The sequence below is a fragment of the Glycine max genome, chromosome 1 (assembly GCF_000004515.6).
Source record: "Glycine max cultivar Williams 82 chromosome 1, Glycine_max_v4.0, whole genome shotgun sequence".
NCBI classification, from domain to species: domain Eukaryota; kingdom Viridiplantae; phylum Streptophyta; class Magnoliopsida; order Fabales; family Fabaceae; genus Glycine; species Glycine max.
The window spans coordinates 5,845,919-5,873,702 of record NC_016088.4 but is presented as its reverse complement, the minus strand read 5'-3'; the positions used below and the strand labels follow the sequence as shown (position 1 = coordinate 5,873,702).

At 33.5% G+C, this 27,784-nt stretch overlaps 5 protein-coding genes across 5 annotated transcripts; 3 read left to right on the top strand and 2 right to left on the bottom strand.

Moving 5' to 3' along the window:
* The first annotated feature begins 321 nt into the window (after positions 1 to 321).
* LOC102666195 (uncharacterized) lies at positions 322 to 3,259 on the top strand. Its single transcript, XM_006573903.1, has 3 exons — positions 322 to 618; positions 2,229 to 2,606; positions 2,702 to 3,259. Exons 1-3 carry the CDS (start codon positions 322 to 324, stop codon positions 3,257 to 3,259), a joined length of 1,233 nt encoding a protein of 410 aa, XP_006573966.1.
* Positions 3,260 to 3,289: 30 nt separating this feature from the next.
* Positions 3,290 to 4,278, top strand: LOC102666054 (protein MAIN-LIKE 1-like). Its single transcript, XM_006573902.1, has 3 exons — positions 3,290 to 3,361; positions 3,443 to 3,979; positions 4,060 to 4,278. The coding sequence occupies exons 1-3, from the start codon at positions 3,290 to 3,292 to the stop codon at positions 4,276 to 4,278; spliced, it is 828 nt and encodes a 275-aa protein (XP_006573965.1).
* An 848-nt stretch (positions 4,279 to 5,126) lies between these two features.
* Positions 5,127 to 5,794, bottom strand: LOC106799438 (uncharacterized). Its single transcript, XM_014777879.1, has 2 exons — positions 5,402 to 5,794; positions 5,127 to 5,327 (listed from the first exon to the last, which is right to left on the bottom strand). The coding sequence occupies exons 1-2, from the start codon at positions 5,792 to 5,794 to the stop codon at positions 5,127 to 5,129; spliced, it is 594 nt and encodes a 197-aa protein (XP_014633365.1).
* Positions 5,795 to 11,452: 5,658 nt separating this feature from the next.
* Positions 11,453 to 15,387, bottom strand: LOC102665922 (agamous-like MADS-box protein AGL30). Its single transcript, XM_006573901.1, has 5 exons — positions 15,287 to 15,387; positions 12,796 to 12,892; positions 12,265 to 12,312; positions 12,042 to 12,166; positions 11,453 to 11,570 (listed from the first exon to the last, which is right to left on the bottom strand). The coding sequence occupies exons 1-5, from the start codon at positions 15,385 to 15,387 to the stop codon at positions 11,453 to 11,455; spliced, it is 489 nt and encodes a 162-aa protein (XP_006573964.1).
* Positions 15,388 to 20,433: 5,046 nt separating this feature from the next.
* Positions 20,434 to 21,840, top strand: LOC100794204 (transcription termination factor MTEF1, chloroplastic). Its single transcript, XM_003517958.5, has one exon. It carries the CDS (start codon positions 20,630 to 20,632, stop codon positions 21,476 to 21,478), a length of 849 nt encoding a protein of 282 aa, XP_003518006.1. The 5' UTR covers positions 20,434 to 20,629; the 3' UTR covers positions 21,479 to 21,840.
* Positions 21,841 to 27,784: the final 5,944 nt, after the last annotated feature.

Below are 27,784 nucleotides of genomic sequence, written 5' to 3'. Positions count from 1 at the left end.
CAGCAACCTCCCCACAAGCTTCTTCTTCCTTGGTTTCGTTCTTCTCCTTCCAAAAAGGTTCGTCTTCTTCCTTCGTCTTCTGTGTATTAGATAACAAGCTTCTTCTTCCAGCTTTGAAATTTGGTTCCCTTCTTCTCCTCCACAGGTGTTGGCATCCTCCATTGACTAGCTTTTTTCGTTTCTTCCGCCATCCAGGTTAGTGTTCTAACCTCGTGCCTTCATTTGGAAGCGTTAATGGTCGTAGGATAGACGACATGAGTGATGTGTGGTGGCTGAGGTTGAAGACGAAGGTTCTTCCGCGAGAAGAACCTTCTTCCGCGCATGTGGAAGGGGAAGTTAGATATTGAAGCGGAAGAAGGAGTTCTTCCGTGGAATCCTGCGGAAGAAAGGGGAGAAGGTTCTTCCGCGGGTTCCGGTGGAAGAAGGTTCCGCAGGTTCTTCCGTGGGATCCAGCAGAAGAACTATGTCTTCCACGGATCCCGTGGAAGAACCTGCGGAACCATCTTCCCCAGACAACATTTCCTGGTTGTGGAAGAACCTGTGAAACCTTCTTCCGCATGCTACCTATCCTTCTCGCGGAAGAACATGCGAAACTTCTTCCGCGGACCATGTTTTGCTGTTTTTTGGTTATTTTTCTTGAAAATTTTGTCTGAACCACCAATTTATTGATATTAGTAATTATTATTTTTAATTTATTTGTTATTACAAAGTGTATATGGTATTTAACTTACACAAACTCCCTAATTTTGATGCATCACCTATTGTATTTTGCTTTCATTTGGTTAGGATGTCTAAATTGAATTGTTATTTGTTGTCATTTGGTTAGGATGTCTAAATGACTGTATACACTACATAAATTATGTGGATTAGTTAGGATTCTTTTTCCCTGATGAATGAGAGGGTTAAGAAAAAAAAACAAGGTAATTTAGGATACTAATATGCAACTATTAGACTACTGTTAGACTTGTAATTAAAATATGAGACAAGAAAACAAAGTTCTTGTGTTACTCTATTTCTAAATTTATTTTGATATTGAAAAGAAATTTGTCTAATCTAATCTAATAGTCTGCAACCTGTCAATTACAATGGGAATTCTTTTGATATTGAAAACAAATTTGTCTAATCTGATACCTATACAATCTAAGCAATGTTATAAGCTTGGGAATTCAAAGCTGATACCATATGACCGAAAATTGAATGAACTTAAACTCCTCTGCCATCAATCTGTTGCTCTCCATCTCTTTTATGTAAATGCTTCCTCTCTTTTTTTTTCTTTTTTTGTCAAAAGATCAATTGATCATTCACTAAAAATGTATAACGGCATTTACACAAGCATATTTGATGTTAATGAGAGTGCTACAATCAAGCACGCATGCACACTGAATGCTAACAAGATAGCAATCTTGAAAATACAAAACCAAAGAATAGAAACATATAAAATACACATTTCCCTGATCTAAAGAAACCTAGAAAGTGCCATGAGCTTTTTTCTTTTCTTTGGAATTCCTTCTGAACATGCACGCGCTCCACAATATCATATAAATTAAGACAACTTAAATCCAATCTCTGATTGTTAGACCAACTGCAATATGGAACTCAAACTTCTTCATTGAAAACAATAAAAGTGTCAGATAGAGATAAAACAGTGGGAATCTTTTTAAGTGATCCTCTAGGTCGTTTCCCCCCCCCCCCCCCCTTCGGATATGCTCATGATTTGAACCACTCATCATTCATCTTAGGCTTTGTGTTACTAATGAGAGAAGGGTAAGTGTTAATCCTGTTGGAGCTATAAGAAGAATTTAAACATGATCCAAACAGAAACCAAAAATTCTGCCTATTATATTTCCCTTGGAAGTAAATCTTATAATGTTTGATTTGATTATTCCCTTGGAAGCAAACAATTTCATTATTCAATTTCAACTTTTAGGAGAATTGTGTCTCCTAAATTCTTTGTCCTATTTTCAAAATACTAAACCAAAAAACAAAAAGCATGCCTTGATTCTACATGTCCCTCATAATGAAGCATAATGTCATAGATATCATAAATGAGAATGTCACACATATCATGAGAACATCATGTCCAAGAAACATTGAAAACTTAATTTGACCAAATTAGTAAGAAACATACAAAACATGTGTTTGAACAAATTTGTAATGACAAAGCTTTGTTACCAATTATTTGAATATTTAATTTGACCGAAAAACATAAATGTTCTTCATGATTTCAGATCATGGTTAGAACACGAGGTTTAGGTCATGCGTTAGGAGCAGGTAGAGGTAGAGGCATTAGTGAGGATACGCATGAGGCTGATGTTCCTCTGCGCCGCAGACCTACTGCTTCAGCACGTAGGCAACGGGTTCGTCTGCGTGAGGACATCACAGAGAGACCTGAGGATGTGCCTCAGTTGCATGAGGATGTTCCTCATGTGTCTGATGCCACCCCAGAGATTACAGGCACCACCGATGCTGTTCAGACAGAGGGAGTGGCTACTGATGGGAGCTTGGGGTCACCTGCTGCAGATGAGGGATTCCCCGGTGGACCACGTGACCCATCGATTTTGACCGATTTTGCTGAGCATGTCGCACACAGCATCTGGAGTGGACAGGTACGTAGTTTTTAATGTTGACTAATTACATAAAAATTATTTGTAGTTGGATTGTTTTTTATATACACGTTATTATAAATTGTTATTCAATTTAGGAACGACCCGATCTGAAGTTGGTCTCCCATGATAGAAAAGTAGATAAAATTGGGAGACCAGCGCCTGAGATCGAAGGGTTGATTGCTGGCACCAGATTGAGTCCACTGATCAGGTGTTTTGTTATCACCACTAATCCTGGACTCATATTCGCCTTCGTCGAGAGGTGGCATCGCGAGACTAGCACGTTCCACCTGCCAATAGGCGAGTTGGCAATCACGTTGGATGACGTGGTGTCACTTCTACACCTTCCCATCACTGGCGCGCTGCATACGTTCAAGTCGCTTGTTACTTCAGACGCGATTGGTCTACTGACGGAGCTTCTTGAGGTTAGTCATGAGGAGGCTACATTTGAGACCCGACAGGCTGGTGGGCCTCATGTACGGTTGGGGTGGCTTCGGGACTTGTATCAAAGCCAGTGCAGGGCTAGACGATGGGTTGTAGCAGCCCGCACGTATCTGCTCCACTTGGTGGGTTGTACTCTTTTCGCCAACAAGAGTTCAACCCATGTACATGTCGTGCACCTGGAGGCTTTCAGGGACCTGGACCAGGCAGGGTGATTCGCCTGGGGAGCGGCTGCATTAGTCCGCATGTACGACCATCTGAACGACGCGTCGCAGGCCTCTACACGGCAGCTGGGCGGTTATATTACACTTCTCCAGGTACGTATTATCACTGATAATTTAAATTGAAGTAGCATTGAATCTCTTTTTTTTGTATTGATGTTGACTATGTGTTTGTAGTGTTGGATATACGAGCACTTTCCTACAGTGCATACATCCGTCGTTCATGATGCTTATGATGAGGGGAGCCCACGGGCCTGCAGGTGGCTTATGGGTAAGGCTCATATGACGGGGATCAAGGGAGCCCCGTATCGAAGACGTTTGGATGCCCTGACTGTGATTGACGTGTGTTGGATGCCCTATGGTGAGCACCGGGGAGTCAGGGCCTTTGACTTGATATCATCGTTCACCCGCCAGCTCAGATGGGGTCAGATTGTGGTGTACGTTCGACTTGAGCGGGTTCTTCGACAGTTTGGCTACCTTCAGACGGTCCCTCCGCCGCCGGTTTGTGATTCTTTGATGGGTGATGATATAGATGACCGATGGCTGCATTTTTCAGACCATTTGGTGCCTTCAGGGGAGCTTTGTGTAGTTCCTGGACACTACATGGAGTGGTTTTTTCAGATATCGCACCCATTTGTCACGTGGATCGAGGAGACTATTGCACCGAGACACCCATTTGTTTCAGTCGCGACCGATCTCCCTACGCATTCAGTGGTAAGCATAACTTCTGTATTTTTTCATAATTTATTTTTTTTTAAAATGTGATACTGACTTTGTTATTTTGACTGTGGCAGGTTCACTGCGAAGGATGTCAGGGGATGGCTCAGGATTTAGGAGCGATTGCTGAGGATTTGGAGCGGGTCATCAACCTCAGGATGGTCACTGAGGGCACTGACTTACATGACATCATGACTCGTTGTCTGAGGAGAGCTAGAGGTGACGCCGCAGATGGAAGTCTTAGGCCGCGCCAGAGACGCCGCATAGATTATGACTTATATTTTTATTGTACTTAAATTATTAATTTTTGTATTTGCTTATGTATGTCATAAAACACATTTACTTACATCATTTGTGATTTATGTTTGTCTCTCTATAAATATATGGTTTGAAATTTAAATATAAACCACACACATAAGTCACATTTATAATGGTATTTGAATATATAAAATAAAGAAGATAAAATAATTTGTAATTTAAATGTTAAAATTTATAACTATTCTGAAATTATATATTTTAACCATATGTATACGTACAGTAAATAATAAAAAAAATTGGTTTTGTGCCTTTTAGAAACATGCCTAAGTACCCCTATTCGGGTTTTTTTTTTAAATTATGTGGGAGCCGCTTGAGACTTTCCAGGGCCGCTATTTGGCATGTTTACACGTCAAGGAACCCAAAAAAAATAAAAGCAGTGCCCCATTCCATCAAATCGCGCCTCAAACGGAGGCACCAAAAATAAAAAAAGTTGGTTTTCGGCCTATTAGAAACATATAACTAGCATTCAGTTCAACACAAATATAACAATTTGACACACTAACACTTGTTCATGGAACAATTCATTAATTACATGAACATAAATCCAATGTACATATAGATACATAAATATTACAAGTTCAGTGTCCGCTTAGGTCTACATGTGTTGTATTAATTGTCATTAGGCTTAAGTATTGCTGCATTCTACCTACATATGCAGTTGGCCATTGTTTTGCCTCCGGATACACATTGCTTGACCACAACAACGCCATAGGCGGTAAGGGACAACGATCTTTCAGATAAACCTGTTGTAAGTGAAATTACAATAATAAGTTAAACAAACAAACCAACTCATTCAATAATTGAAATTATTTGAGTAAACGAATTTTCAATGGACCTGAACAAAATGACTGTCAAACACATGATCGACGCATATTATGCGGTGCGCAGCAGAATCGGCCGGTGGTTGACTTCTGAGAGGAAAAAATGTGAAGCTCTGTTGTTGTGACAACGATACAAGGATTACATTATATCTTGACGGAATTACATATCCCATATCTGTTATATCCATCCATTTGTCCATACTAACCTAAATCACATAACAAATACACGTGTCAGTCATGTAAACATTACTTATGTAAATAAAAAGCATAAAACACATACCTTGGATAACCCATCTACGTGTAGGGACAACCTCAGTTGTTCATATCTCTCCGTGCCACCAAAGATCTTTATGTATTCTTGCGACCATTTGCCAAGTTCTTTAATCAATTCATTACGCATCATGGCCCAACACTCTTCTCTCATACCTAACAAAATGGAAACTGACCGATATCCACAATTACCATCCGCTTTCACATCAACAACATCCTCAATGAAACCATGCATAAATGGCAGAAATTGATCCAACATGGGGATCATCCTTGCTGGCTTCGGTGGTTCAAAAGATGATGCACTGGGTCTGACTGAGGTGTTGCTGTTTTTAACCGAATGATAAGCATCAACATACTCCCAATAAGATGGATCACGCTTTGTCGATCTTTCGCTTCTTTTCATTACCTTTTTCGGGGCACCTTTTGTCTTAACCTTTGTTGGAGGAGGGCACATAGAGGTCTCATCGGGAAACGCGAATTCTCAGAGTTTACTCTTGAAATTAACTTTCCCGCAAACATCAAGTTCCTCGAATCTTTTATGTATTCTATCAATCTCTTCCTTGATGCTCACTTCGGCCTCACATAGCCCCTGGTCTGAAAAATTAAGTCTCCTCCAGTACATATGGACTACATCCAGTGGGATGCTGCCACCCTCATACCTTTGTAGCTCGCATGCACAAGGAAGACCTAGCGTGGTTCTCAAGACACACCCACAAGAAGACAACTTGTCTTTCAAATGACGTACACGCTCAAACTCAACCGAAATTTCATTTAAAGCGTACCTTGACACCATTCCCAGAAGCCTCTTGTATAAGGTTTTCTTAAAAACATGACCAACGACATGCGTACTTGTTTCGAATGATGCTCTAATTTCAGTGTGTTGCAACGTCATCATGTTGTTCATTGCATGCCAAACACTACAGAGGTCTCCAACGCTATTCTGTAATATCCTTTTCAAAGACCAATGGGCAAATTCAACCCTACATTTAAAACACACAACAGAGAAGACAAATTAATAACAATAATCCTCCAAACAATCATTAAAAGAAACTTGACTAAAATAATAAAACATTTAAATACCTATTTGTTGTTGTGTTGCCTAGGTGCATCACCTTATTCGTCCAGGCCAAGATAAATTTCTCCTTGTGTGGGACAATCCATGTCTCACATATGTAGTCAATGAACATTGGCCATGGGGAACATGCTACTTGAAACCTTTGAAGGTGCTCAGGGAAGTCCTGTTCCAAAGGACAATCTACCAGGTTACCCCAGCTATCCATTACGTAGTCCCAAGCATTCTTCTGACCAATTAGCGATTTACACTTTGCCTTCACATTCTTGTCTATGTGAAACCTGCACAACAAATTCTTACACTCCGGAAACACAACTTTCACAACATTCATCAGGGCTAGGTCTCTGTCTGTGACAATAACAACAGGAAGGCGATCGTTTCTTAAAAAAAGGCCTTGAAACCGTTTCAATGCCCATACAAGATTGTTCACGCGCTCACCCTCCAGATATGCAAACCCAGCAGAGAAAGTCATCTCGGTTGGTGTCACCCCCACAATGTCAAGCAATGGGAGCCTGTACCTATTTGTTTTGTAGGTACTGTCTATCAAAAAAACAAGATGACATGCGTTACATAACTTAACTGCATCTGGGTGACACCAAAACAAATCACGCACCACATCTTCATCCTTCAATCTATGCCAATGAATGTATTGGTCACGTTCAAGGAGCCTCATTAGGTGTTGCATTTCAGTGTCATCTCCTTTGATTGAAGAACGATATGCACTTCTTGCATTGTAGTTTTGTTTGATTGTGGTGCAACTGCTGTTGTTGTGCTCCTTCAACGTTAGCAGGATGTTTCTTGGTTTCACATTCGACTTCGTCATATCAGCAATCATATTTTTCTCATCATCTGTCAATCTCCCAGCATATGGATGTCCAACTAAGATCTTCGCCAATTCATGGTTGTGAATCCCACATATCAGCTTCACTGCCCAACCTTCACCTCCATGCACTGGTTTTCCACGAATCTTAAAGGGACAACCACATTTTCTAGTACTTGTGTCTCTTTTAACAAATTCTTTCTTCCTACCCTTGTACTTACCGCTCCTTTCACACCCAATTAACACAAATGAAGTTCTTCCTTTGCTGCCAGTATATGTATCAGACCTCATAATTACTGCAACAAAACCATTTTCATGGGCAACCGTTCGAGCCCACTTCAAAACATCTTCTCGGGTTGCAAAGACCTAGGACACAACCATGACATATTAATTTTTACACAAATCATACATTAGACCAAACAATTAAAACTGATCGACATGATTACCTGAGAAGTATTAAAAGCATCTGAGCAATCAACATGTGCTTCATTCACACCATAATCTTCTTCATCTTGAAAATCCATATCAACTTCTTCGGACATCGCACTATAATATGCCCATTGATCTTCGTCCATCTTAATTCAAAGTATAACTATCACCAGATTCAACATTCAACTAAATAATTTGAACGATACAGTAACCCAAAAATATTTACAAACTATGAATATCAAACTAATTCAACATTTGACAACCTCACACAAATATTTAATCTACATATACATAACCAAATTCAACTTTTAATTACATAATTTCAAAATTATAACCTACAAAGCTCATTTAACCAAAAAATACTTCAACCTAGGCAAAAAAATCAACAATTCAACCAACAAATATATTTTTATGTTTCACATAAATTACAAATAGAATTAACCAAAATAACATTCAAAATAATCTTAAAACTAAAAAATCATAAAACGAATTACTCCACAGAAGAAGCATTCTTCTGCTGTTGATATCACAACTGCGGAAGACAGCTTCTTCCGTGAGTCTCCACGGAAGAAGCTGTCTTCCGCAGTTGTGATGTCAACAGCGGAAGAATGCTTCTTCCGTGGAGTCTCCAAGAAGACGTCTTCCACGAGACTCCACGGAAGAAGCATTCTTCCGCAGGTGTAATTTCAACAATGGAAGAAAACTTCTTCCGTGGTGTCTCGCGGAAGACATTTTTGGGTTTTTTAAAAATTGTTGGGTGCCCCTAGCAATTGCCTTAGTGTTATAGGCTTGGTTGGATGGTGGATGCAATGACCTTTTTGGATAAGTCTTTAACTTTTACTTTCTACACCCTTTTTATTTCCTTCACCTCCAAAAGACTCTGAAGGACAAAAATACCCCTCAAATGGACACCACCTATTACAAAATGGCCATTCTGAAAGAATATTACTTTCTGGTATAGTTATTCTGAAATATAATTTTCATATTCTAGAATAGGTTATTCCTAAATAGATTTTTGGGATTCCTATACACTTCCAGAATAGCTGTTTTGGAATATAATTTAGATCTTCCATGGCTTCCTTGATGTTGACGTCATCTTCTGTGTTGGAGAAGTAGTAGTGGTTGTTGAGGAAATTGATTAACGAGGAGGCCTTGACGCTTAATGAAGTGTACAATCTCAAAGAATGACTTGACAGGGATGTGCCCTGGGCAGTGCCAGCCTTGTAGGTAATGTGCATCAATGCCTGTTTGCTTACCACACATATCACATAAATATCTCTTTTGGCACCACTATGGGTTCATAGTAGCAATACAAGGAAAGGGAAGGGTTGCGTTGAATAACAAAGGAGAGGGAACTGGATGCTAGGGTGAAGGACATATTTGTCCATTAACTTTACCTATGGGTGCATGACACAAAAAGGAAGTGCAAGAAGTAATTTCCCAACTCTTACCTACTAGGAAAGAAAAGGCGCAAATGTGAAAAAGGATAAAATAAATCCAAGGCCTATTTCATTCTTCCATAATATAAAAAGGAATATTTCAATGTGCGTTTTTGCATTTCAACTCAACCTTTATGTAGATTAAAGATAGAAAAAATTGTATGTAGATTGGCAATTACCATAAGGCTTCACCTGCATTTACAAAATAAAATCGAAGAGGCATATATGACCACATCCATCTAGCCTATGTTTGTGTTCCCAACATAATTGCATATGTTTCTGAAACTTTTGTCAAACTTGGATTAAAGTTAAGTGTCTGCTTCGAGATTCAATCTAGCAATTTTGTAAAAAAAATAATATGGAAAATATACTAAAAAAAATATAATGATGTTATCCTTTTTCACAATATCGATCTCATGATATGCTTTAGATTAATTCCCTTTTTCTCTTAATTTTACATTATAAAATTATTTGTAAATCAAGTTTGCGTGAACATGCTAATATATTGAAATTTTGAGCTTCATATTAATAATATAAAAAAAATGAGCTATCATTGCATTGGTACCCATGGTGATATTGGAACGTACGTGTTAATCTATTATTACTACTTTATATCAAACCTTTTGAGAGATATATGAACATGTTAAGTTCTTCGTCTTTTTTCTGAAATAAGTTTGGGGGCCTAAAGATATACAACAAAAATGTCTTTCTATGACCGATAATTGGGTATTACAATTTGACTCACATGTAAATTACTTACCATTTGTGGTAGGTTATCAAAAGCATAATTGAAAAGGAAGTCATGCATTAAGAATGTTAAGAACAAAAGGAAAAAGTGCTACTATGTGAAGCCAAAATGCATTGGAGGAAAACTTGCTTGGTATACAAATGCTCATCAAACATAGTAACAACACATGAATGACACATGGCCCTGATGTGGAAGTCCATCCTTGGTGGTTAGAGTCATACTCGGTTCTAGCTGCTTCAATAGTTCCATTCACATTATAATCTACATGATTTTCATTTGGTTTCATCTCTGGAGTTAGTTGGACCTTCGTGTCATTCCATAAATTAAAATTGTTTGGTAGGTATGGAAATTGTAGTCTCATAGGAGAGGTACGTGATGTGCCATCATTTTCTTCTATTTTCTAAACCCTTTTTGCACCATTTTAATTATTGATTGGTCTTAATTGTCAATTAATTAGGCAGTTTTATAATTTGGGCTCATTTAGCTAATTTGATGTTTTTAATCTAATTTCAGGAATTAATGAAACATTGGGCTTAATCCGGATTTTGGTTGTGGACTTGAAGAGGGCAAATAAAGCAGCGCTTACCTTAGTTAATTTCTAATTAGGAAATTTCGCAATTTTATTTTATGTTGTTCAGTGTTTATTTCGTTTTGGGCCAGAGTATTGTAATAGGGCCCAGTGACTTTGAGTGACTCTTTTTAAATAGCTGCCTTGGGATTCGTGAGGGCATTCTATTCTGTTATGCTATTCATTATTCAGAGCTTGGTTTTAGGGTTTTCGTTTTTCTGTTTTGACGTTTCTGAGTTCGTAATGCAATTTTACGTTTTCTGCTTCTAATTACAATTTCGTTCTTGTTTCTTCTTCTACTCTCATTTACGTTTCTGTTCCATTTTACATTTCTGTTTGTTTACGTTTCTGTTCATTTATGTTTCCGTTCATTTACGTTTCTGCTTCATGTTTCAATTGCGTTCTCTGTTTGAATCCATGGAAGGCTAGATTTTCTGGTGTTGTTTCCTTTTGAGGACGAAGCCCAACTCTCTTTGAGGTTTCGTTTGTAATGTGGTTTCCTGGCAGTTTTCCCTTCACCAGTTATCCCAATTTCGTGAATATTAATCAGTGAACGCTTCGTGTTCGATTAATTGCCTCTGAGCCTAACTTGCGTTCATGCTTAATGGACGAAGGGCTAACTGGTGTATGTGGTGCCTAATCACGTAATGAAAACCCTAAGTTGATTTTCGCTTAGTAAATTGAAATAGGGTTGGATTAAGTGGTTGACTGTTAGGGACGAATTCTCCATAACCCAGGATAAGAGAGTGGCTTCTGAATCAGAGGAAACAACCTGTTTTTAATATTAGTAGTTTCGTATTCCATTTTATTTGTCTGCTCTTTAATTACCAAACAACCAAACCCCCCCCCCCCCCATCGTTACTGTTACTGCAAGTATATTATGAACATTTGGTTTGTCACTGCTCGTTGGGAAACGACCTAGGATCACTTCCTAGTTACTGCATTTTCATGTTTATTTGATTCGGGTACGGCCTCGATCAGTACGTCACAAGTCACTAAGAATACCATTTTCTTGCTTAGAAATTGAAATATGTGTTTTGGTACTTGAGCCATGATCATTGGCATAACTCCTAAAAGAATAGCTTGTCGAGCCCTCTATATCTCCAAGGAAAAAAATAAATCAATTTGATAAAATGAGTTGGAAATAATTAATCCAAAAGAACTCAAATTGAATATTATTAAGAGGAATATTAATACCACATTCTGTAATACTCTCTTTTAACACACACTCTATGATTAGTTTAAATTTATTAAAAATTATAAAATTATGAGAGATAGTCATTAAATAAGATGTGAAACTCATAATATTTTATTATTTTCAAGAAATTTCAACTAATCAGATAGAGTGTGCAAAATAGTGTGTTGCTAGAATTTATCTATTTTTAAGGAACCACCATCAACAATTTTGTGTGATTTATGTGAATCATTCAACAATTTTGTTAAAATATAGTTTAAGATATTCTTAAAAATGCCCTATAGTGTGAATAGGTTAAGCAAACTCAAGAGTTAGAAGATTCTCATATAAAATATTATGAATAATTCAATATATCTACTTTAGAGGAGAAAAAACTCACTCATGAAGAAGCAAGTTTGAGTCCTCGGATAGAACTAGATTTTGGTTATCACCATTAGTAATCCATGACAGAGGTTGAAGATGTTGTTGAACATCCATTCTGAATGGAACATGCATTTCATTGAACTAGAAGGCAAAGTTATTTCAGTCACATGTCTCTTATTTCCAAGCCCTAGGAACTAATTTAAAAGAGAAAATTTAACGCTATTGAAACAATTATTCACCTGGTTATTGCATTGTAGTGATGCAAATTCTTGCTTTTGTATATTTTCCTGTCAAGAAGTAAGACATGTCATATATGAAATAAAATCAAGAACTTCAATTATGCGTTGTTAAGGATAGAATTGCTTACTACCATACATCTTTCCCTATTATTGAACAAGAACAAAAAAATAAGATTCTAAATAAGACTCCATATAAAAAAAAACAAATATTGTATGATGCTTCTTTATTTTGTTTTTAATCTTTTACTTCATTGGTTTGTGTCTTGTTCATAGTCTATGGATGCTTCAATTAGAACTATCATCGTTGCTAGTATTTGATTGATAATTCTTTTCAGAAGACATGATCTAACTAAGATGATCCATTTAAGTTTGTTAAATTTATTCATCTAGACTAGATAAAAGGCAAATATGAAAAATATTAGAGTTCATCAATCATAAACACATTTGTCAATTAACATGAGAACCTTGTCTCTCAACTGAATCATTGAAAAATCTTTTATAAAACTCAAGCACAGACTAATGCATGCATACCTTATGACTTCTAATTTGATTAAGTGATTCCTTGAGTGAATTTTCCATTTGACCCAATTGTTCAACACTATTGCTCGTACCAAGGTCAGTCCAATATCTGTAGAATCCAACAAAAAAATTGTGAGAACAACTTGAAACAATAGATGTTTATCATAATATAGGTAGGAAAGAAAAAAAGTTATTGTACAAATAGAAAAAATATATAAAATTCACCTTAATCTTTTGCGTATTTCATAAATATGTGTTGCCAGACTTGATCTCATAAGTCCTAAGTCCTGAATATAAAGCTACTTTTGTAAAGGATATAGCATTGAAAGAACCAATAATATATAGTAATTGAAATGGTTTACCTCAACAGTTTGAGTGCTATAGCAAAAAACATAATATTTCAGTGTCAATTTAGTAAAATAAATAGGTTAAATGTATTATAGGTGCAATTGCTAATTCAATGGCAACATGACATACCTCGTACCCAAAAAAATCTTGTATATTCACATCATGATCTAACTTTTTAAATGTTTTCTTCAATACCTAAACTTCTAGCAAAATCAATTCATTAATGAGAATTAAGATAAGGAAACAATCACTACTTTTGAAATAAGCAAAAAACAAGTGTACATTTTGGTATGGGGCATGAGTTGTAAGACATCACTTACTTCAAGACTTTCCAAATTCTTGTTGCAATTCAATGGAGAATATTTTATTAAATTCAAATATTTTTAAGACAAATGTGTAATAAATTTTGTGTTAAAGGATTTTAAATGCACTTTTTTCCCTTTCTTGTGGAGTTAGTTGAGAAAACTTTGTGATAATCCCCTTGAAGTTACTATATTCACAAAAGAAGGGAGAGAACAATTAGACAAGAAATCAAATCTTATAAATAGAAAAACAACATATAAAGAAGATTTTAAGCATGCATATATTACTATGTAGATTTTTTTAAAGACAAGGTGATTCAACAAATACATAATTTGGATAATCTAGGCAAGTTAGGGGGCCTCACAAGCATTTGGAAGAATTGTAGGAAGAAGTATCCTATTTATTATTGGCTATATACATCTATTTTATACAATAGAAGAAGTATGATAGTTTTAGGAATGGTTTTGACCTTCAGGTCCTTCATGGAAAAAAAATAGCTTCAGGAATGAAAGAAATAAATAGGAACCCGTCACGTTTAGTATAAAAAATTCACAAACTATTTATACAATAACCTTTATAACACATAAATTAATACAAAAATATCTTCATAATATTATAAAATACAATTATCAAATTAGTTGTTAAAAATAAATATTTCTATTTTCAATTTGAGTTAAGAAATGAAAAAAACATTCATTGAACACTAATTGACACATAAAGAGAGAAGAGAAAGAAATACAAGTATGGTAATTGATATTACATGATAGAAAAAGAGTGAAAGAAAAATTATGGGTGTTAATATGGTACTCCATCTAATGCTTATTATAATATCCACATTACAAGTGTCACTTGATCCTTATTATAAGGTTCAACCTAAAATGTCCTTTGTATTATTTTTTTCACAAAAATGTCTTTAATGCCCTCAACTAAATTCACCAATTTTCTTAATTTTGATAATTAGTTAATTGGACCTTATAATAAGGACCAACAAAATAGTATATAAGAATGTTTATATATTATTAATCTAAGAAAATTGAAGCCTAAAAGAGCAAGTTCTAAAGCAACTACAATAATTATTCTCTTAGTTTTTGTCCATTATATATGTTTTCAATCTCACTCTATTTTCAAAGCTTCAAGAAAGAAATTAGGGTTTAACTACTTCAATAGCAAGAGCAATATAGTAGGTTCAAATTTTGAAAGGAAAAAAAATAAGAAAAAATGATAAAAAAATGCTAAATAAATCTATGGAAAAAAATCACATATATGACCCTAAAAGAAAAAAAGAAATAAAAATGGAATCATCATGTAGGTGATACTACCATTTTTCTTAGAGATGGAAATCATTTTGTTTTGCATAATGCTTCTTTGATCTTGGAGTAGGAGTTTTTGCTTAAGCCTTATCCTATGCCTATTTCTACAATAAAGAAGTAACTCTCTTGCATTTTCTCCTATGGCCAAAGTCTCTAGCCAAGGTTTAAGAAAGCCAAAGAAAAAGTGAGACAATAATTCATAGCTACCCATGGATTTAGGAAGTGCAAATAAACTTATATATTTTTGGAAGTGCGAAAAAGAGAGACATTTTTATTGGTTTAATAAGTCAAATTAACAAAAACAAGTTCATGTACATGGATGCTCTAATAATAACACATGTATGTAATTAGTAATTAATATGATTTAATTGAGTGCATTAAGCATGTCTAGACTCTACAAGCTGAAGTCTAAATTACATTTATAGTGATTGTGTCACAAATAAATTACACAAAAATACTTATGTTTTCCCCTACATAATGAAGGTTTTCCACTTGGTGAAAACATGAGAAGTATAATATATACACCACAAAGTATAGCTAACTCAGCGGCTTTCTTCATGATTCTATTCTTTCTTTTAGCATAGGTTGCTAGAAGACCATTGGTATTTTCCATTCGCTTAATCTTTAGCTTTACTCTACCCATTTTGTAAATCTCAACAATAACATAAAAGACTCAAATTACAAAATATCCCAAAAAAAGTGCTTGAGTAAAACATTGATTTTCATTGCTTGTATGCTTGTATCAATTTAAAATAAAACATTTTTCAATAATAGACTAATTAATACCATTGCATTCATTTTTCATTTGACAAATGCTCTCTCTCTCTCTCTCTCTCTCTCTCTCTCTCACACACACACACACACACAAATATTTATATCAATCTAGTGTGGAATTGATCTAGCCATCAACATATTAGGTTCCTAGATTCATACACATATCAATGCTTTAGTGTTGAGAAGGAGATAGACAAAGAATGTAAAAACAACAAAAAAAGCAAGTGACAAAAAATTTAAAAAAGAAAAGGATAGAATTAGAATAAACACATACGATGAAGTTTGTATATGTAACACAACTTGAATGATCACAATCCAAATGTCTAAAATTGTTAAGCCAATGCCAAATCAGAAAGAGAGAAAAGGGAAAATGGGGAGAATGTGGTGTGATGATACATGATAATGATGTAACATTGGTGTGACCGAAAAAATTGAATGTTGAAGCGTGCACGAGAATTGGAGAATGAAGAAAGTTAGAGATTTCATTTGATATCCCAACACACCAACAAATCACCATTAAAAACAATTATTTTCAATTGTTATGTATGCTTTTCTATCTTTAAAACCATACAAAACCATTTATGGATATACCATAATCATTTGCTTCTTCTTTCTTATTAGTTTTTGTTTACAAAATATATTCTCATCAAAGAATATCACTTTTCATGTACACTTAGATGCATCAAAGTGCCATAGATATGCACATTTTGTCATTTAATTGTATTTCTTCTAATAAAATACAATACATTCTCTCATAAGAATGATACTAGTGAACTGAGTCACCATATGATGAATAATATTTATTATTGCCTTAAAATCCATATTTAGTACTTGTAGCGTAAAGTTTTTGCTTTAAATTATATTGTAGCAATAAATTTAGCTTTTTTTTTTTACATTCCCTTTGAATGACAAGTGACTTAGGTCAAATACAATTTAAAGTTACAATTGTTTTTTCAACCAAAAACTAAAATATAAATATAAATTTTACAAAAATTAATGACGAAGTTCCATTTTTTTAGAAAGGAAGCTAAAAAATGTCATATCAAATAATATTATTATAATAACATTTTCCTTTTGGTCTTCAATATTTTTTGGTTTTTCACATTTATTCTTTTTTTTTTTTTGGAAACAATCATGTTTGAAGCATGGTCACACTAAATGTGAGCACTTTTTCCAGCAAAAATTCAAACATTGGCTCACTACATTTTGGGAGACTAATCCTTTTTGCTAGACCCAAACTTCATTGATAGCATTTTTTGGGTTTAATATTTTTAAGTCCCTAAACTTTTTAGGATTTTATTTATAGTCCCTGAACTCAAAAAGACTAGTCAATGTCCATTAACTTTTTTTTGTACCTACCTTCGTTACATAACTAACACAATTAAGGTTTGGATTTTATTTAATTCATAAATTATTTCATTAGTTTACTTATCATCATGTCATGCATATTACACACATTCAAAGCATTAATCCATTCAAATTTAGAACTTCCCTTACATATTGTCTCAAAGCTTAGGTCTTGAAAAAAAAAAGGAGAGAATGGAGAGGGTTTGAGCACAACAAGAAAAGACTTCTTCTCCCACAACAACATCAACATCACTTAAACCCATGGAAAACACCACCCCCAAAAACTAATGAGGTTTTTTCACAATACCAATTATGGGTCTACTCATAGAAAAGAGAAAGAGAAAAGAAAGAAAGCTTACCCTCCAACAAAGACTACAAGCTCAAGGTAACAAAGGAAAACAATCTTCATGCTTGAGATTGAGTGAAGAATCTCCTTGTGGGTGGTGGAGAAAATGAGAGAATGAGAGAGCTCTTGAGAGAAGAGGAAATGAGAGCTCTTTTGTGAAAATGAAGGAAAATGAATGAGGGTGTCTCTCTTGGCAGCACAAGGGGGTGGCTCATAAAGGAATAGAAGGAGTGTGAAAACGGGCTTTCCTCACTAAACCTATATCCCAACTAAAACCCCACCACAACTAGACCCATTTCTCACAACAACATAAGCATCACTTACTTCATTTATATCTTTCAACAACATAAAATAGATTTAATTATTCTTATAATTTAATTAAATCACTTAGTCATGCATTAATAAAATCACAATGTTACAGTTTTCGTCCTTTGTTTTAGTCCTTTAGCTTTTTTCATTCTTATTTTTAGTTTCTTACAAAGGACTAAAAGTAAGGGGGGAAAAGTTAGAAAACTAAGAGTAGTACAAAAAAATATTTAAGGACAAAAAAAAAAGAATTTTTTAAGATAAAAAATAGAAATCTCAAAATATAAGGATTAAAGATAGTAAACAATATTTTTTATGATTATAAAATGTGATCATCAATAGGATAACTCAAATGGATTAAAAACATCAATAGATAAATAACACTATATTATGAATTTTAGTTGAATTAAAGATCGAAACCTTAATTTGTGAAGTTATCTATTATATGACTATCTAATTGTGATTGATATCTTTCATTGATGCGTACCACAGGTAACAAGAGGAAAATCTTTAATCAAGAAAATTTAGCTCGATGGATAGAATGGTGTACATGTATTATTGTAAACTCTAGATACTTATTTTCTATTCCTATAGATAAAACAAGCAAAAAATGTTTATTTGCTTGAGTTTATAGCTTAGCTCATAAGGTTTAACTTATGTAAAAATCATTTATTTTGTTAGCTAGTTTAAGATTCTTTTTTTAAAAAAGTTTATTTAGTTAAAAAGTCAAATTCTTGAACATTAAATTTTTTAAAATAAGTCTATAGTAAGCTAACCTTTAATATAAATAATAATTATATTAATAGTCATGTATTAAATTTTTAAGAATAAAATATGTTTTAGGTCCCTCTAAAATGATAAATATTTAAATTTGAAACCTATCACTTTTGTTTCTTTAAGTGCTCTAGATGATGCTTTATACTTTAGTTTTTTTTTTATTAAATCAAAACTTATCATGCAAAGTAAATTTGTAAAACAATTTTTTAAATCATTAGGAATCATGAATTACTCGAAGATCAATCTTATATATTATTAAAGGAGAAATTTATCCCAATTTCACAACTAACTTTTATAGAAACATTATTATTTCTTATCCCCAGTGGAAATAAAAATTCTAAATTTGACAGCTTACTCCCTTTTATGTCTAAGAACATAAATTATAAAATCATACATACAAAACAACCCAAGCACCCAAATATTCTTTCAGAAGACTTTTTAGATTTCAACTTTTATATATATATATATATATATATATATATATATATATATATATATATATATATATATATATATAATCTCACAATTGATTAACAATCAATTTTTCATAACAACAATGAGGCTGAAGAATCAAATTAAAAAAGAAAAAACAAGTTTAATGACCTAAAAAAAGTTAAAACCTAGTAAAAAAAATCTAAAAACCTAATTAATAATTATCAAATAGTTTGGTAACCTATAGATAATTTTAAAAAAACATTGGTATTTCTCAAATTTTCATCCCTTTGATTCTCCGTGTTGTTAAAAATCATTCAACCTAGTGAAATTTTTCTATCCGTGAAAATCAAAGACACTATAAAAAAATTTATACCAATTTATACATCATATTTAACCAACCAAGTAAAACCCTTTAATTCAGTCTAACCCAATGAACCTAGGGTTGCTTGGGGCACCCAACATTTTTGCTGGTACACCCAACAGTTTTCCAAAATACCAAAAATGCCCTTATGAGTATTTTTGGTTATAAATAACATATTAGCTTTTTTCATTTCTGTAGCACCTTTTTTTTTAAAGTTGTACTCCCTTAGTATAACTTGTTTTCATTAGCGTCCTTTGTGAGTGTTTATTGTCGCCAGTGATGTACGTGCGTTGTTTACGAATATACGGTGAAGTTTGGTGGTTTTTTGTCGCCGAAGAAGAAGAGGTGCGTATTTATTTTTCAAAACCATACAAAGTTTCAATTCGTATGAACCATATAGATTGCCAATTTGTATAAATCAATCTGTATGTTTTGAATTTTTTTAAAAATGATAATTTATTTAAATTTTTTTATATATTTAATTTATTTACAAAATTTGATAATTAAACAAATTTGATATTCAATTGAATGTTGTATTTAGATATTTATTACAGTAATTAATAGTTAAAAAATATGGTATTTAATCGAATGATGTATTTGGATGTTTATTATAGTGATTGAAAATTAAACAAGTATGATATTTAATTGAATGATGTATTTAGATGTTTATTACATCAATTGATGATTAAACAAATTTGATATTTAATTGAATGATGTACTTAGATGTTTATGACAATGATTGAAAATTAAACAAATTTGGTATTTAATTGAATGATGTATTTAGATGTTTATATATGTAAAAAAAACACATTATTAGACCAAAATTAACTATAATAAGGTCAAAAAATACATTATTAGATTTATGTTAATAATGTATTTTTTTACACATGTAAATTTTTATTAAACCTATGATTTTTATTTACAATTTATATATGTAAACAAATTAATTATAAGATAAAAATTAATTGTCACAAAATTATTATGTAAATTTACATGTGCATTAAATATACATTAAAAATTTTAGTATTATATATAGCGACATTAATTATTTTATAACATAATTGGTCTATTAGCTTAGTTTGTTAGAGCGTCATGCTAATAATGCAAAAGTTATATGTTTGATTCTTACTTGAACTATTAATTTTAAATTAATTCTTAAAACATATCTTTAAAAAAAAAAAAAGTATGAGGCTTACGGATTAGCAATCCGTATGAGACTTACAGATTACCAATCCATATCAATTTTACGGAAGGACAAAACCAGAATTTTACATACTAGGTGTCCCAACAAAAATACTTAAGTGCCCAGAACAATTTTCATCGACCCAGAGAGCTAGATATAAATATCAGCCCAAATACCTCAAACCTCGAACAAGCAAGGCCTATAGTAAGTCCTAATGAACTCGTAAAACCAAGCCCAGTAAAAAAACGACATCGTCTCATACACAAGAAACGACCCACCGTTTACGTTTCGTGATTATTATAGATCCATACACCGCGCCAGGTCACCATCATCATCGTCGTCGTCGTCGACACGACATGCCGTCGATACTGAAACTCTTCTCCCTCCCAAAACCCTTAACCCTCAGACCGCAATTTTCGCGCCACCCGACAACAACCTCGGACCGTGGCCTCGTATTCCACGAAAAGGTGCTCTACCTTAAAGCCCTCAAAGTGAACCCCAACAAGGCCTTTCGCTTAAACCCCACCCTCCGCTCTTCCCCTCTCTCAACCCTAAAATCAGTGACGCGCTCCCTTTCTTCGTTGGGCATTCCACGCGCCGCCATGGGTCGCATCCTCGACATGCTCCCCGTGCTCCTCACGTGCGACCCCTATTTACAATTCTACCCCCTCCTCGACTTCCTCCTCCACGAGGTCCCGATCCTCTACCCCGACGTCCACCTCTCCATCCTGCGCAGCCCTAGGTTACTCGTTTGCAGCGTTAACAACCAATTGCGACCAACGTTGTGCTTTCTGAGGGAATTAGGGTTTAGTGGGCCCCACTCGCTCACGTGCCAGACGACCCTGCTGCTCGTTTCCAATGTGGAGGACACCCTTTTGCCCAAGATTGAGTTTTTGAAGGGTTTGGGGTTCACCCACGAAGAGGTTGCTAACATGGTCGTGAGGTCACCTGGGTTGTTGACTTTTAGTGTGGAGAAGAATTTGGGGCCGAAGGTGGAGTTTTTCTTGAGGGAGATGAATGGGGATGTTGCTGAGCTCAAGAGGTTTCCACAGTACTTCTCTTTTAGCTTGGAACGGAGAATTAAGCCGCGGTTTGGGATGCTAAGACGTGTTGGCGTGTCAATGAATTTGGAAGATATGTTGAAGGTTAGTGATGGCGGGTTTAATGCTAGGTTGGTTGATTCAACCTCGAGATTTTTTAGGTAACCATGACCACATCACAATTGTAATTGCAGCCACATTTATTTGCAAGTTCCTGCCGTGTTAAGGATTGCGATGTGACTACCATCGCAATGTAAAACCTTCATTGTTGGTTTTGCTAAAAGTATAATGGTTGGTGAATATATGTGCATTAGTTAATGGCTGTTAAGTTGTGGTAGAGAAAGGGCTGCTTGGGATTCATAGGAAGCTAGATTTTGGTTATGGAAAATGAGGAGTTGGATTTAGGTGCACTTTAGAGAGTAATGTACAGTATTGGAATTGTAGAATTGATTTTATTGATGAGATATATGTGCATGTAATATGAACTATTGTGTTGTTAGAATCTAAATTGTCAACTTTCTAATCAACTAGTGTAAGTAGGTACTTTATCCCTTGAAAGTGCATTTCTCGATTTAGAGCAGTTAAATCCCAAAAAATAAGCGTCCCTCCATGAGATTTAATGTTATCCAATTAGTGGATCTATTCCAATTCCCCTACCCTTTGGCTGGCAATAAAAAAGTACTTCAAGTACTTTTGCCCAAGGTTGCTGACAATCTGTGATGTGAATTACTGGACCACAAATAATTTGTTAAATAAATGCACTTTGATAGCCTTGGGCTTTGTTGAATCATTGATGTAAGTTTTTGATAATAAGGTCTGCTCAATTTGGTTTAGTTTTGTTAAACTTCAAAATCTCAGGCAATTTTTTTGGCTCTATTGTCCACTGGGATTCTGTTATATTTCATATGTGTGGATATTCCTGCCATTTATCTGTGCTTGCGTGATAATTTAAGATTTTCTGAATGTTACTGTGCCCAGTTATTTTATTTATTTTAAAATTTTCCTAGCATGAGTCTTTTTGCCGCAGTTGTGAAATGATGTTGCAGCTCATGTTTCAGCTCATTATTGAACACTAGATTGAGACAATAAAGTTGTGTGAAAGGAACTAAGTGCACTTGATGCAAATGCAAAAAATATAGTGTCTGCAAAGAGTTTTTGATTTCTATGAATCGAATCTCAGTAATTGGTCCAGAACTGAGGGAAAATAGCACTGATGTGCATACAAGGTTGTACCAAGTTTCTTCTTTGACATGGTGTAATGAACTGATGTCGCTGAAAAAGTGAAGTACCTAAAACCAGGTTGCTTCATATTGTAGTCTTTGGGCCTCTTGGCCCTTCTTAGTTCTTATCAACAAAAAAAGAAGAGAAAAATAACCAAATTGCTTTGTCAAGGATCGATTTTCTATGTCAATATTCTATATATACGTGGGTGATGCCATGGAGTTTGATAGGCTATATAAAATAGATGGCCTCCTCAAACGCCTACGCATCATGATTAATTTATTTTGTTGATACTTTAGCTTATTCTAACAATATAAAATTAATTACATAAGGGATGAAGTGATATGGGCCGGACTTAAGCCCAATCCATATAATAACTCTCCCAAGTCCAAACAATATGAAAGCCCAAAATTATAAGTGTAGACCAAAGTTAACACCAGTAACAAGATAATGAACGTAGGTTCATTATCTTGTTTCTACACCACAATCAATGAATAATTGTCCACAATAGGCCTATGTGTCAAGGATTTCAGCTCAACTTTGATGTCTATATATACTGGCACTGCTGTTACTATAGCAAATAAACATTTAATATACATTATCAATTTATCATTTTAGTAATATTATGACTGATTTGAGCATCCAAGTATCTTTTTGCATTTATATACTCATTTTTTACTGGAGTCTTAGCCGACCTCAAAATATTTTGGGTCCCAGTTTATCAACAACATCATATATTTTAGAGTCCAGTCCAGCTCAACTTGGTGTGTCTTGAACACATCAACAATCTATCTTGGATACCTCAGCCTCAGGGACCGTCTGTTAGGAAAAATGTTTTTTTTTTTGTTTTTTTTTCTTAAAAAAATGTACAGGAAATGGTGAAAGCAAAAAATGAAAAATAAAAAAATAGAAATAGAAAAGAATTTGTTTTTACTGTTTTTTGTGTAAACTTTTAAAAATAATGTGATTTTGTTTGTAATTAAAAATAAAATGGAAAATAAAATCAAAAAATATTTTCTCACCATAAACAAATCATAACAGACCATTTTGGACACATCATTGGCGTCCATTTCAGATGGATCAGCAAGAATTAAATGTTTTGTACAACTGCCTCAAATGTTTTTATTTTTCTTACAAAAAACAACTGATGAGAATAATTTTTTGAATAATTATAATTTCTATTAAAATAGGTTGTGTGCTCAGAAGGTACTAAACATTGAAGTTATAACACAAGAACATGTAACGGCCGAAAATGTTCTACAACCAAATTGCTATTTAATTGCAACGGGATCACAAGTTTCACAACAGATTCGTTTAGCATTTGAACAGAATAAAAAACTCCAATTGTTGCCACCTGTCCTAGTCTTGAACTGTTTAATAATAATAATATTTTTCTGCAGAGGATAATTTTTTATATAATTAAAATTCATAATAAATAAATAATTTTATATAAATTTTATTTTAACTAAATTTATGATGAATAAATATCTTTAAATATATTAAATATATTTTAAATTTACAATGAATAATTTAAATTGTCATATAAAATTATATGAATAATTTCTTTTAAAAATATTGAATAATTTAAGCCAAATATATTAAAATGGATGAGTAATTAATTAAGAAAATCAAAGTATATAAATAAATAGAATATGAGTTATTTTATATGGTTGAAAGAATCTATTTAACCTACTTCAAGAATGGTGGGTGAAATGTTCTTCTAAAGGAGATAAAAGAGAAAATATTTAATTAAGAGTATATTATATCTTCAAATTATGTATTCTAATTTATAATATAAAAATAAATAGGCTAAAATTTCCTTTCGTATAATATTTCCCATGGTCTTTTTTTATAAGACTTATTTAGTAGATTAAGGAAATTAGTTAACTTATGTAGTAGAATTAAATTTATCTTAAATTTTTATTTTCTGCCAAAATTATTTTAGACATGCTCTGGTTCTTTATTCAAATATTTTTATTGACTTTAGATATTTTAATTCCTATCATCCTTGATATACTTATTGCTTTTATTTTCTATTGGCAATACATGTAAGAGAATTTCCAAAATGCTCTACACACAAGACAACAATTAGTCTCTAAAAGAATAATAGATATTAATATATTTTATTTACTATTTATTAAATACAGAGTAATGACACGTAATTAAGGTTATTATTGTAAAAAAAATAATACATGATACATTTTATATTATTTCATATAAAAAAGTCTAAATAAGACTTCTAATTAGGTTCTTATAATTAGGATCGGAAGAAATAATATAGATCATGCATCACATCATGAAGTTCAATATCTAAACATGTGGTCTTGCGTCTTAGAGTTTGTTCAGTACTGCCTCAAGTATCATGTAATGCGCATATGCCTGAAGAAAGAAAGAGTTGTTTATGTGTATTTCAACTGTGTTGCTTAGAGAGAGAGAGAGAGCATCAAATCCGCGTAAATTATATATTAATTGTTTCCAAACACACATTTACTATATAGTCTTCATATGTCGGCCATGATTCTATCTTGAATACTCAACAAAGAATGACCTTGTCAAAAGGGTTTCATGTTTAGGATGACTTTCATCATAATTAATATGAGGAAGAGAATGTTTCTTTCTTTTTTCTTTTCCTGCCCAGAGGGTTTATTGCATATATACTATGTAGTGCCTATTACATAGCTAGCCTTCTTAATTTGATCTTGCCTGACGTTGTATATTGGGTTGGTCCATGTGTATAACTGGTAAAAAGGACCAAGTGGGGGATTGATTTGTCTCTTTGGATGTACTAATAATTTAATTGACCCTTGGTGGATATTTTCATCTGAGGGGTGACGCAGTGTCACAATTAATTTGAGCATATAATAGTAGTTTAAGATGTTGTAATTCATGGAAGCATCTGGGTCCCAAGTGGACGAGGTTACTGACAGGTCGGTGCCAAGTTTTAACAACTATTAATGGTTTGTACCCAGTTAGATGAGATTGCAGGAGTACTATCTCCAAGCAAAGTAGCAATAATTCTCATGGCAGTCCATCCGTAGAGTAAAATTCAGGGCCTGTTTGTTTCCTGTTTGTTTTACCCTTTCGAATTTTTGCACATACCTACAAAATTAGGTTATAACAATTAATTTTATGTAACATAAAAGACTTATGATCATGCACTCACTAAAATAGTTTTATACTATCTTCAATTATTATAATTTATTATTTATATAATTTTTAAGATAATTATTATAAATGTCAACAAAATCATCAAGCATCATAATTTGTAACTAAATGTCACTACAAATTAATACATGTCCTTTTTTCTCACATAAAAAAGGTAAAATTATACATTTAAATTTTATAATTATCTTATGATTTTAATTGTCATCCATGGACAATTTTACATTATAAATTTAATTACAAATTATTATTGATATAAAATAATTATGTCTAAAGTCAATAAATTTATCTGATCATTGAATAACAACATAAAATTTAACGTAACCTTTTTTCTCTACCTTTATTAAATTTTAATCCTTATATAAAAAACATTTTTGTGCACAATGTATCACTCGAAAATTTTTGTAGTAGTCTTACTAAGTCAAAAAGTGCTATACTCTATCTAATGTTAGTAATGGAGATTAAAGTTTAACTTTTCAAATGAGAACTTCAAGAATCAAAGATCATCCTGCACATGAATAAACTACTGTGTGATCATTTGAATTTAAATAGTAGTCTCTAGTTCAAATCTTAAGTTAAATGTTCCAACACACAACAATTTTGCTACTCATAATAGTCTTGTTCAATTCAAAAAGAATTTACCTTGTCTAAAATACCAGTGATTTGTTAAAAAGAAAAAACTTTAAGAACCAAATATCTCAAAAATATGAAAGGGTGTCTCATTAAGACCATGAGGGGAATTATTTACTGTTGGCCTCCAGTTTGAAAGGGAACGTAGAGAGAAATTGCAGTAGGGTCGACCAATTTTATGATTGTTCTGATCTCTGAAGCCAATTCTCCAAGCATTTGATGAAACTTGCCACGGTGCCCCTCTTTGCATTACCAATTATAACAAAGGACCTGTCACATCACGGACGCAGAATACTGTGTGGAAATGTGATTTTGCTTCAATGATAATAATGCAGCTGGAACAACAACTAGCTTTGGACGTACTAGGATTTTTGTTGTTTCTTTTTCTGTTCCAAAAGTTTATTAACTTAGTATCTTTTTTAAGTCTTGCTAGCTAGAACTCTCGAGTATTTCAATATTTTTGTGAATTACTATAACATAGTGGATCATATGGTATCTTATAGGATATATAGGAAGCTTTTGATAATTGGGTTCCTCTAAGGGGTACAAAGAGAATGAGAAACACATCAGAAAAGGTGAACATGCATATAACCCTTAAGCACCAATATTTCCCTTATGGCAAAAAGCTTTTTCATAAATCATAGGGTGCTCAAAGGGATGCAGATACTAGTCAGTGTCAGATCCTCATGCATTACAAGAATAAAAAAGTAACATGTTTGTGGCATGCACGTTGGCCATGAACAACCGTTGGGCCTGCTATGTTTCTTCAGAACTGCACATTACGGGGTCTACGCACGTTGTCTGCTACAATCACCTCTCAAAAGGAGTACTGAGGGAAAATTGTTAGTATTCAAGGGCATAGACTTCGTGCATGTTTTAGATTAAAGTTGGGATAATTCAAAAGTAATTTTACTTTGAAAGCAACAAAGTTTCTCGTCTTATTTTATGCAGTTTATAGTGTGTTTGGATAACACCTAAGAATCAATTTTATGCAGTTATTTATTGTTTTGCCTTCATCATGAAAAAATAATTGATTATTTCTCACCATAAATCTAATCACCATAAATCTAATCCAAACACATTATGAATTAGCCAACATAGTATAGTATGATTTAGCATATAACAATGCCTATAGCTCTTAATTAAGGATGCAGTAAGGAATTTGATTCCTAAGTCTATGCGAATAAAAGAGGTAAATAAACACTTTAAGAAAATCCCAATACTTCAAGATATTATTAGTCTTTAGTTTTTTTATTAAAGGATTCTCTGAAATAAAAAAAAAAAAAAAGAAGTGACAGACAATTCCTCTGTGTTAGGAAAATTGTTTCTCATAGCCAATGAATATAAGAAAATAATATATAAATTCAACATTGTCCTTTCTCTCCTTTCTACTATCCTTTCTATCTTCCAATGCAATTACTTAATAATCAGTTCTTGCTAAAAATAACCCGATTGAAT